Source organism: Mandrillus leucophaeus, unplaced genomic scaffold (assembly GCF_000951045.1).
Source record: "Mandrillus leucophaeus isolate KB7577 unplaced genomic scaffold, Mleu.le_1.0 Scaffold256, whole genome shotgun sequence".
Taxonomy (NCBI): domain Eukaryota; kingdom Metazoa; phylum Chordata; class Mammalia; order Primates; family Cercopithecidae; genus Mandrillus; species Mandrillus leucophaeus.
Genome location: NW_012102654.1, coordinates 2,001,179 through 2,011,315, shown reverse-complemented (window position 1 = coordinate 2,011,315; position 10,137 = coordinate 2,001,179). Strand labels below are relative to the sequence as shown.

The 10,137-nt window shown below is 49.5% G+C and overlaps 1 protein-coding gene across 2 annotated transcripts in view; it reads left to right on the top strand.

The window, feature by feature from the left end:
- Positions 1-9,257, top strand: part of CLU (clusterin) — a 27,387-nt gene extending 18,130 nt beyond the window's left edge. For both annotated transcript variants that reach the window (XM_011983873.1, XM_011983874.1), the window contains exons 5-9: positions 1,906-2,317; positions 2,847-2,951; positions 7,193-7,422; positions 8,609-8,784; positions 9,004-9,257. In XM_011983873.1, coding sequence (XP_011839263.1) covers positions 1,906-2,317; positions 2,847-2,951; positions 7,193-7,422; positions 8,609-8,784; positions 9,004-9,013 — 933 coding nt within the window. In that variant the 3' untranslated portion in view covers positions 9,014-9,257. The remainder of the gene's footprint in view (positions 1-1,905; positions 2,318-2,846; positions 2,952-7,192; positions 7,423-8,608; positions 8,785-9,003) is intronic.
- Positions 9,258-10,137: the final 880 nt, after the last annotated feature.

Below are 10,137 nucleotides of genomic sequence, written 5' to 3'. Positions count from 1 at the left end.
GTAGCTGGGAGTGCAGGTGTGCACCACCACACCAGCTAATTTTTGTATTTTTAGTAGAGACGGGGTTTCACCATGTTGGCCAGGCTGGTCTCGAACTTCTGACCTCAAGTAATATGCCCGCCTTGGCCTCCCAAAGTGCTGGGATTACAGGTGTGAGCCGCTGCACCTGGCCTGAGATAGATTCTTAGAGAATTATTGGATCAAGTGGCAAGGACCCATTAGAGAATTTTGACAGCTGGTGTGGCTTTGGTGTTGAAAGCCTGCCATTCCCTTTGCATGCCAGGGGGCATGGTTGCAATAGAAAGATAAGATTCAGGGAGTCTGCAGCCTGCTTTGGAAGATGAAATTTAAATACCAGAAGCAGAGAATAGAAAATGAGGCTTCAGTGAGAGGGTAGTCACTGAGTAGATGATTAGCGCACTAAATCAGAGAGAGGTGCTGTCCACATGGGTTCCAGGAGCTGGGAAGCTTCTAGGAGTTAGGGAACAGTTGGATCTTAAAGGATGAGTGGATTCTTCAAGCCGGGTGGGAAGGGGATTCCAGGTGGGTGAATGAAGGGAAGCCTGAACTGGAGCAGGGGTGCACACTTGCATGCTGGGTGGCCATCCTGTGGGAAGGCCTGCCCTGGGCAGAGGGCCTGGCACCCAGCACCTCCTTGAGTGTGTGAGTCTGTGGTCTCTGTGTGGCTCAGCCAGCCTCGTGTCTTCCTCTAGGATGCCCTAAGTGAGACCAGGGAATCAGAGACAAAGCTGAAGGAGTTCCCAGGAGTGTGCAATGAGACCATGATGGCCCTCTGGGAAGAGTGTAAGCCCTGCCTGAAACAGACCTGCATGAAGTTCTACGCACGCGTCTGCAGAAGTGGCTCGGGCCTGGTTGGCCGCCAGGTGAAAAGAGACACATCAGTGGCCAAGGCTGAGTGGGGAAGGACGGGAGCCTAGTGAAATATGCTTCATTCCACATGCCAGATGCAATTGATTAGTATTGGCTGGCTGCATTGGGGCCCAGAGTGTCATGCTCCATTGGTGATGTCTGGCATGAGTAGTGAGAGTGGAGTCATCAAAAGGATGTAGGCCAGGTATCTACCTTCTCTTAGAAAACTCACGCAGCAGTGCTTAGCTGGATGACATAACCACTTTGGGGGATGGCAGAGCCCTGTGTCCACTTATGTGGAAGGATTTAAGAATTTTTTTTTTTTTTTTTTTGAGACAGGGTCTCACTCTGTCACCCAGGCTGGGGTGCAGTGGTGTGATCATGTTTCACTGCAGCTTTGACCTCCTGGGTTCAGGTGATCCTCCCACCTCAGCCTCCTAAGTAGCTGGGACCAGAGGCACGCACCACCATACCCAGCTAAGTTTTGTATTTTTTTTGTAAACATGGGGTTTGGCCAAGTTGCCCCGGCTGGTCTCAAACTCCTAAGCTCAAGTAATCCTCCTACCTCAGCCTCCCAAATTGTTGGGATTACAGATGTGTGCCACTGTGCCCAGCCAATGTAAGATTTTTTTAGTGTATTAGTATTGCTCCTGTCCCCTGCTGCAGGGCTTTTTTGATTGGGACTCAGTGAATTGCTCCAGTCCCTGAAGTCACATCAGTTGGCCCTTAGCTGAGCAGGGGGTGGATATCATTGGTGGCCAAAGATGACCATGGATGAACCTGAAATGTTGGGCCTTGTGACTCTTATGGCCTCCCAGGTGTCTCAAAACTGTCCCCCATGGAGGGAGGTAAAAGGAAAGGGCGTGGACCTGACAGTTGGGGTGCTGGGGGCTGGTCCCGCTGGGCTGTTGGTCACTTGCTGTGTGACTGTTACAGCCATGGGCAGGGCCTGGCCTGGCTCCCCGGGGAGTGGGAGGCCAGAAGGCCATGGCCTTGGTGAGCTTCTCCTAATTGTGCCCGTGCTGGCTGTCCCAGCTCGAGGAGTTCCTGAACCAGAGCTCACCCTTCTACTTCTGGATAAACGGCGACCGCATCGACTCCCTGCTGGAGGACGACCGGCAGCAGACACACATGATGGATGTCATGCAGGACCGCTTCAGCCGCGCATCCAGCATCATGGACGAGCTCTTCCAGGACAGGTTCTTCGCCCGGGAGCCCCAGGACTCCTACCACTTCCTGCCCTTCAGCCTGCCCCACCGGAGGCCTCACTTCTTCTTTCCCAAGTCCCGCATCGTTCGCAGCTTGATGCCCTTTTCTCCCTATGAGCCCCTGAACTTCCACGCCATGTTCCAGCCCTTCCTTGAGATGATACATGAGGCTCAGCAGGCCATGGACATCCACTTCCACAGCCCGGCCTTCCAGCACCCGCCCACGGAATTCATACGAGGTGAGAAGGGGTGGAAGCTCACGGCCTTTTGAGCAACCCATTAGATGCTGAGAACCATGCCGAGGGCTCAGTGGGTGTCATCTCGATTTTTCCCCAGCAATATCACAAGGGTGATATTATCCTTATTTAAAGAGGAAAAAAACTGAGCTGGGCGTGGTGGCTCATGTCTGTGATGCCAGCACTTTGGGAGGCCAAGGCGGGAGGATCATTTGAGGCCAGGAATTTGAGACCAGCCTGGCCAAGACAGTGAGATCCTGTCTCTACAAAAATAAAAACTTAAAAAAATTAACCGGGTGTGGTGGTGCACACCTGTAGTCCCAGCTACTTGGGAGGCTGGGGCAAGACAGTCACCTGAGCCTAGAAGTTGGAGGCTGCAGTGATCTATGATTGCACCATTGCACTCTAGCCTGGGCAACAGAGTGAGACCCTGTCTCTAAAATAAAAAATAAATAAAAATAACAATAGGAATCAGTGGGTTCCATCTCTGCATGGCTGGATGACTGACTCTTCTTCCCTCGTGTGTCCCCAGAAGGCGACGACGACCGGACTGTGTGCCGGGAGATCCGCCACAACTCCACGGGCTGCCTGCGGATGAAGGACCAGTGTGACAAGTGCCGGGAGATCTTGTCTGTGGGTGAGTCGGGGTCCAGACCACAAGCCGCCCCTTCTTATACCTTTTGTCCTGGGGTCACTGGGGCCTCACTGGTACTGCCTTTATGGTGTCAGACAGATAAGCGTTTGGATTCCAGCTCTGCCGCCTTTGAGCTGTGACCTGGGGCAGGTCCTGAGCTTCACGCAGCTTGGGTTCCTCATCTTAGAATGACAGGATGATGCGAGGCTGTCCCTGAAGTCGGTGAGACGTCGATAGAGATGTAAAAGTGCCCTCCACCCCATGGGGCCGGGTTGAAAAAAGCTTGTTGAAAAAAGTCATCCCCCTGGGACTCCCCAGTGATTCTGTTCCCAAGTGCCAAGCGTTGTAGGCATCTTCATTTTCCTCTGCAGATTATGAAATTGCAGACAGTATGTGTTTTGTTTAACAAAACTGACCAGAGGCCAGGCACTGTTCTAAACACTCGACATACATTTCCTCAGAATGACCCTCTGAGGAAACTGAGCCGTAAAAGGGTTAATAACTTATCCAAGATTGACCCCAACATGGGTGAGCTGGGCTTCAATCCTAGGGCGCTGTGTTCTCTCCCAGGGCCCCACGCAGCCTCTGGCCACAGAAGTCACAGATCTCAGTACCTGGGAATCCAAGCAACAGTCCCTTTGGTTGGCTGGTTGGTCCCCTAGGCAGAGGGAATATTTCCCTTCAACTGTCTCCCTCCGTTTCACCAGCTCTCGTTATGGGTTAACTTCTTTCCACTTAGAGATAACAGCTGTGACAGTGTTCGGACTAGTTCCTGGTACACAGCAGTTCATACTCAGAAAGAGTTAATTGTTTCCCCTTGTAAACAGCTTATCGATCTGGTGGCTTTGCTCTTACTTAATGCTTAGTTTGAGTTTCCCATGGCAGGCCGCCAGGGTCTAGTTAAACATTCCTAGCCTCACTCCTGTAATTTTAGAAGCCACTGCAAAATAAATAGTCGTGCTTTAAGAGGCTGAAGTGTAAGTCGCTGCAGATGAGTGCACAACCAGGCCTTGGGGCTTTTTCTATAAAAATATCATAGAGTGGCATCAATTACATGGTACCTCACCACAAGAAAGCTAGTCACGTTAGGGCCTGAAGAAAAGATGTCCAGATGCCTGGGCCCAGGTTGGACCTCTTATGCTGATTTTTACTCTGTTGTTGCAGGCTGGGCTCAGGTCTGGCGCCAATCTTAATCGTCATTGATTACAGCTGAGAGTGCAGCTGGCGCCAGTCTTACCAGTCATTGATTATAGCTGGAGTACAGTGGTTCTATCTTGGTTCACTGCAACCTCTGCCTCCTGGGTTCAAGTGATTCTCCTGCCTCAGCCTCCCCCGTAGCTGGGAGTGCAGGTGTGCACCACCACACTTAGCTAATTTTTGTATTTTTAGTAGAGACAGGGTTTCACTATGTTGGCCAGGCTGGTCTTGAATTCCTGACCTCAAGTAATCTGCCCGCCTCAGCCTCCCAAAGTTCTGGGATTACAGGTGTGAGCCACCGTGCCTGGCCTGAGATAGATTCTTAGAGGATTATTGGTAAGAGTAATTCTGTAAGCTGAGCTAAATAGTCCACACTGAAGAGGACTGCCTACTGTTATTTAAGGTGCTTGCAACCATATAAGCATGTACTGCCTGGGACCTCTAGATCAGGATTTCTCAATTTCTGTGCTATTGATTTTTTTTTTTTTTTTTTTTTTTTTTGAGACAGGGTCTCTATCACCCAGTGGCTGCAGCCTGATCCACCTGCCTCAGCCTCCTGAGTAACAGACTACACGGGTGCGCCACCATGCTTGGCTAATTTTTTTATTTTTAGTAGAGATGGGGTCTTGCTATGTTGCCCAAGCTGGTCTCCAATTCCTGGGCTCAAGTGATCCTCCTACCTCGGCCTCCCAGAGTGCTGGGATTACAGGTGTGAGCAGTGCCGATATTTTGGGCCAGGTCATTCTTTGTCGTGGGGGGCTGTCCTGAGCAGTCACGGGTGTTTGGCAGCACTCCTGGCCTCTACCCACTAGAGGGCAAAAGCTCCCTTCCCTTCGTTGTGACAACTAACTTCAGAACTTGCTAAATCTCCCTGGGCGACAGCGTCACCCCAGTAGAGAACCTCTATTCTAGACTAATCCTCGGCTCTCAAGGATTTTTCTTATTTTATTTTATTTTATTTTTTTTTAAGACAGAGTCTCACTCTATCACCCAGGCTGGAATGCGGCAGCGCAGTCTTCACTCACTGCAACCTCTGCTTCCTGGGTTCAAGCGATTCTCCTGCCCCAGCCTCCTGTGTAGCTGGGATTACAGGTGTGCGCCACCATGCCTGGCTAATTTTTCTATTTTTAATAGAGACAGGGTTTCACCATATTGGCCAGGCTGGTCTCAAACTCGTGACCTCAAGTGATCAGCCTGCCTCAGCCTCCCAAAGTGCTGGGATTACAGGTGTGAGCCACCACGCCTGGCTGATTTTTTTTATTTTTAAATTATTTTTTGGTAAAATAGTGAAGATTATTTATTACATATTTATTTTCAACCTGGCATCTTGTTAGTAATTGTTTCTTTCCCCACCTAATATTTTATTTTACTATAAATAATTGCAGTCATCATCCTAAAGCATAGGCACAATCTCCCTTCCCCTAACTCACATCTGATGTACCTGCCTCTGGATATTTTTGAAATAACTTAGGGGGAGAAAAATAGTAGTTTTAAGAGCTAGTGGGCAGTTTCCAGCTCTTAATGAATCTGACAACCTGCAGCTCAGGGCCAAGAGGAATGAATTCTCTTTTCCCTGCCCTCTTGATGAACTCAGTGACCAACCATGGGCGGGCAGGTGGGCGGGCAAGGACCCCTGGCCACCAGGTGCCAGTGTGTCAGCTGCATGAACTCTTGGCACCGGAACTGCCACCTCTGCAGACATGCTCAAAAGACAAACTTGGACTGGGTGCATTGGCTCACGCCTGTAATCCCAGCACTTTGAGAGGCCGAGGTGGGCGGGTCCCCTGAGGTCAGGAGTTTGAGACCAGCCTAGCCAACATGGTGAAACCTCGTCTCTCCTAAAAATACAAAAAAATCACCCGGGGGTGGTGGCAGGCACCTGTAATCCCAGCTACTCTGGAGGCTGAGGCAGGAGAATTGCTTGAACCCGGGAGGCGGAGGTTGCAATGAGCCAGGTCATGCCATTGCACTCCAGCCTGGGCAACAAGAGTGAAACTCTGTCTCAAAAAAAAAAAAAAAAAAAAGACAAGCTTGGAGGATTGTCCAGAACCACAGACCCAGGGTAGGAAGAGCCCAGGCTTTGGAGCTGAAGACCCTGGTTCAATCCTGGGCCCAGAGATCATTTCTTCTATGGCTGTAGGTAAGCTACTTATTACTACTTCTGTGGGCCTCAGTTTCATTATTGGTCAAATAGGAGCGCTAATCCTTAAGTCAGAACAGATCCAATTCTTAGGGAAAAAGGATATCCAGAGAGAACTTTCTGTGGTGTCTGGGACACAGGTGGTACCACACAAATGGCAGCTGTGAGTAATATTCCTCCTCTTTGGAAATGATTCCTGGGAGGGACTAGGGCAGTGAGAGCCACTCCAGATCTGAGAACATGGAGAACTTGAGATCAGTGCTTTTGGAAGTGTGGTCAACACAGTTTGTCACCAAAGAGATAAGGGTCTGGCACCCAAAGATAAATCAATGATGTCATGAAGCACACTGTTTAGGTCCGTTGACATATTTTTCCAGAGCAAGGCTTCTCAGGCTGGGCATGGTGGCTCACACCTGTAATCCCAGCACTTTCGGCAGATTGGTTGAGCCCAGGAGTTTGAGACCAGCCTGGGAAACATAGAGAAACCCCATCTCTACAAAAAATGCAAAAATTAACTGGGCATGGTGGCGTGTGCCTGTAGCCCCAGCTACTCAGGAGGCTGAGGTTGGAGGATAGCCTGAGCCTGGGAAGTCGAGGCTGCAGTGAGCCAAGATCTCGCCACTGTACTCCAGCCTAGGCAACAGAGCAAAACTCTGTCTCAAAAAAAAAACAAAAACAAAAACAAAAAACCCAAAAGACTTTCTGGATGATGGAAGCAGCATCTAGATTCATAGTCTGAGGCAAAACCTTTATTTTATTGTGGACAATTCCAGTTTGTGGCCCTTCCCTTAGGGAAGCACTGCTTTTGTTCCCAGCTGCATGTCCTGACTTCCATTCATTCATGCTTCTATCCCTCTGTAGCCTTTCCTTCACACCTCTGCCTTTCATTTCTTCCATCTCTGGGCAGACTGTTCGGCCAACAACCCCGCCCAGGCTCAGCTGCGGCGGGAGCTCAATGAATCCCTCCAGGTCGCTGAGAAGTTGACCAGGAAATACAACGAACTGCTGCAGTCCTACCAGTGGAAGATGCTCAACACCTCCTCCTTGCTGGAGCAGCTGAACGAGCAGTTTAACTGGGTGTCCCGGCTGGCAAACCTCACGCAAGGCGAAGACCAGTACTATCTGCGGGTCACCACGGTGAGCTGTGTCCCAGCCACATGCTGTGGTTGGGGAGCCTGAGCTGTGATCGGGAGCAGGGGCACGTGTGCTTTTGACCAAGCATTTCTCACACGGCAGGAAATAGAAAACGTTAGGTGCCCTTGTTGCCTTGAAGCCTCATCACCCACTCAGGGAAAATATAACTCTATTTTACAGAGGAGCATATTAAGAGAGGTTCCACAGCTTGGCCAAGGTCCAAGGTGTGATAGCTGATGGGTGACTTGGGTGGGCATTCGAACCTGACTGCCTGACTGCCAAGCCTGTATTTTGTTGTTGTTGTTTTTGTTTTGGTGCACAGACCTATGAATAAACCAGAAGCCTCTGTTCTTTCCTCAAAGCTACATGGCTGCCCTCTGGCATGTAAAATGGCTTGTGAATTAGTACATCATTCTCTGCCAGTGATAAAAACTTCTCTCTCGGCCAGATATGGTGGCTCATGCCTGTAATCCCAGCACTTTGGGAGGCCGAGGCAAGAGGATTACTTGAGGCTAGGAATTTGAGACCAGTCTGGGCAACATAGCAAGATTCCCTCTCTACAAAAAATACAAAAATCAGCCAGGTGTGGTGGCACACACTTGTAGTCCCAGCTATTCAGGAGGCTGAGGTGGGAGGATTGCCTGAGCCCAGAGGTGGAGGCTGCAGTGAGCTGTGATCACACCATGGCACTCCAGCCTGGGTGAAGAGTGAGACTCTGTCTCTTAAAACAAACAAACAAACCAAAAGAAAAAACCAAAATAAAAGATAAAATAAATCAAATAAAAAAAAAAACTTATTTCTAGTACTGGACACCCTTCTTTTTCTTTTCTTTCTTCCCTCCAGGCCCCCTGGATTCCTTTTCTACTCTAGTCTGACCTACTCTAGAGTAGACATCTACTCTAGTGAATGGCTGCCCAGAGCAAATGTTTGGAAACCACTTTTATTCTTTGGGGTGCTCCCTGGGCTGGTCATTTGCAGATGGCATTTGCCCCAACACATGAGTGTCTGTGAACCAGGTCACTTGTCCACTGAGCTGTAGTGATGTCTAGATGCGTAAGAAGCACTGGGGTCAGCTCTCTAGGTTTTCTCAGAGGAGCAGGAGGACTTTCCTATCAGAAGCCTGACTTCTGTTGCAAAATGCACACATTTTGACCACAGTGTTTCAGCTCTTTTCTTTTGTTCAATTTAGGTGGCTTCCCACACTTCTGACTCAGATGTTCCTTCCGGTGTCACTGAGGTGGTCGTGAAGCTCTTTGACTCTGATCCCATCACTGTGACGGTCCCTGTAGAGGTCTCCAGGAAGAACCCTAAATTTATGGAGACTGTGGCGGAGAAAGCGCTGCAGGAATACCGCAAAAAGCAAAGGTGAGCAGGCGGGCCTTTCCTGCCAGCCTGCAGGGCCCAGTGAGTCTCTGACAGCCAAAAAAACAAAAACAAAAAACCAGACGAAGTGCAGACTCCGTAGCCTGGTGGGAATGACTCCACCTGGAGCCAGAGCCCAAGAACAAAGCCAGGAAGTTACTGGGAATTTTATTTTTCCTTTGGAGGATGTTTTATTTGGTGGATAACTCTTTTTTATTTCAGGGAGAAGTGAGATGTGAATGTTGCTTTTGGACCTACGGGGGCATCTGAGTCCAGCTCCCCCGAGATGAGCTGCAGCCCCCCAGAGAGAGCTCTGCATGTCACCAAGTGACCAGGCCCCAGCCTCCAGGCCCCCAACTTCGCCCAGCCACTCCCCGCTCTGGATCCTGCACTCTAACACTCGAATCTGCTGCTCATGGGAAGAACAGAACTGCTCCTGCATGCAACTAATTCAATAAAACTGTCTTGTGAGCTGAGTGCATGGAGGGTCCTCTTTTTATGTTGAGTTGCTGCTTCCCGGCATGCCTTCATTTTGCTACTGGGGGTGGGCGGTGGGGGGCGGGAGTGGAAAATAAGTAAAAACAAAAAAGCAGTGGCTAAGATGCTACAGGGACTGTCATACGGTGGAGAATAAAAGGGATATGATGACAAGGTTGATCCACTTCAAGAATTGCTTGCTTTCAGGAAGAGAGATGTGTTTCAACAAGCCGACTAAAATATATTCCTGAAAACTGAAGCTTTTCTGTTCTATTATAAAACTGTCGGCCGGGTGCGGTGGCTCAAGCCTGTAATCCCAGCACTTTGGGAGGCCGAGACGGGCGGATCATGAGGTCAGGAGATCGAGACCATCCTGGGTAATACGGTGAAACCCCATCTCTACTAAAAAATACAAAAAACTAGCTGGGCGAGGTGGCGGGCGCCTGTAGTCCTAGCTACACGGGAGGCTGAGGCAGGAGAATGGCGTAAACCTGGGAGGCGGAGCTTGCAGTGAGCTCAGATCCAGCTACTGCACTCCAGCCCGGGTGACAGAGCAAGACTCCGTCTCAAAAAAAAAAAAAAAAAAAAAAACCAAAAAAAAAACTGTCGATGTATTCTGACCAAGGCGTGGCAATCTCCTAAAGGAATATGCTGAAAGTTAAGGCGAAGAAGCAGTAACAGTAAGGTATGCTTGGTATTATAATGCAAAATTGATGTTTTCCTTGTGAAAACATTTGGTGCCCAGAAGTCCAAATGACCAGTTTTATTTGTAAGAGCTGTTACTTCTGCAGCAGTTTTATTTGTAAGAGCTGTTGACTGCGAGTTGTAAGAGCTTAGCATCCCAGGGGCACCTTCTTGACTGGCATTTCCTGTCCACTG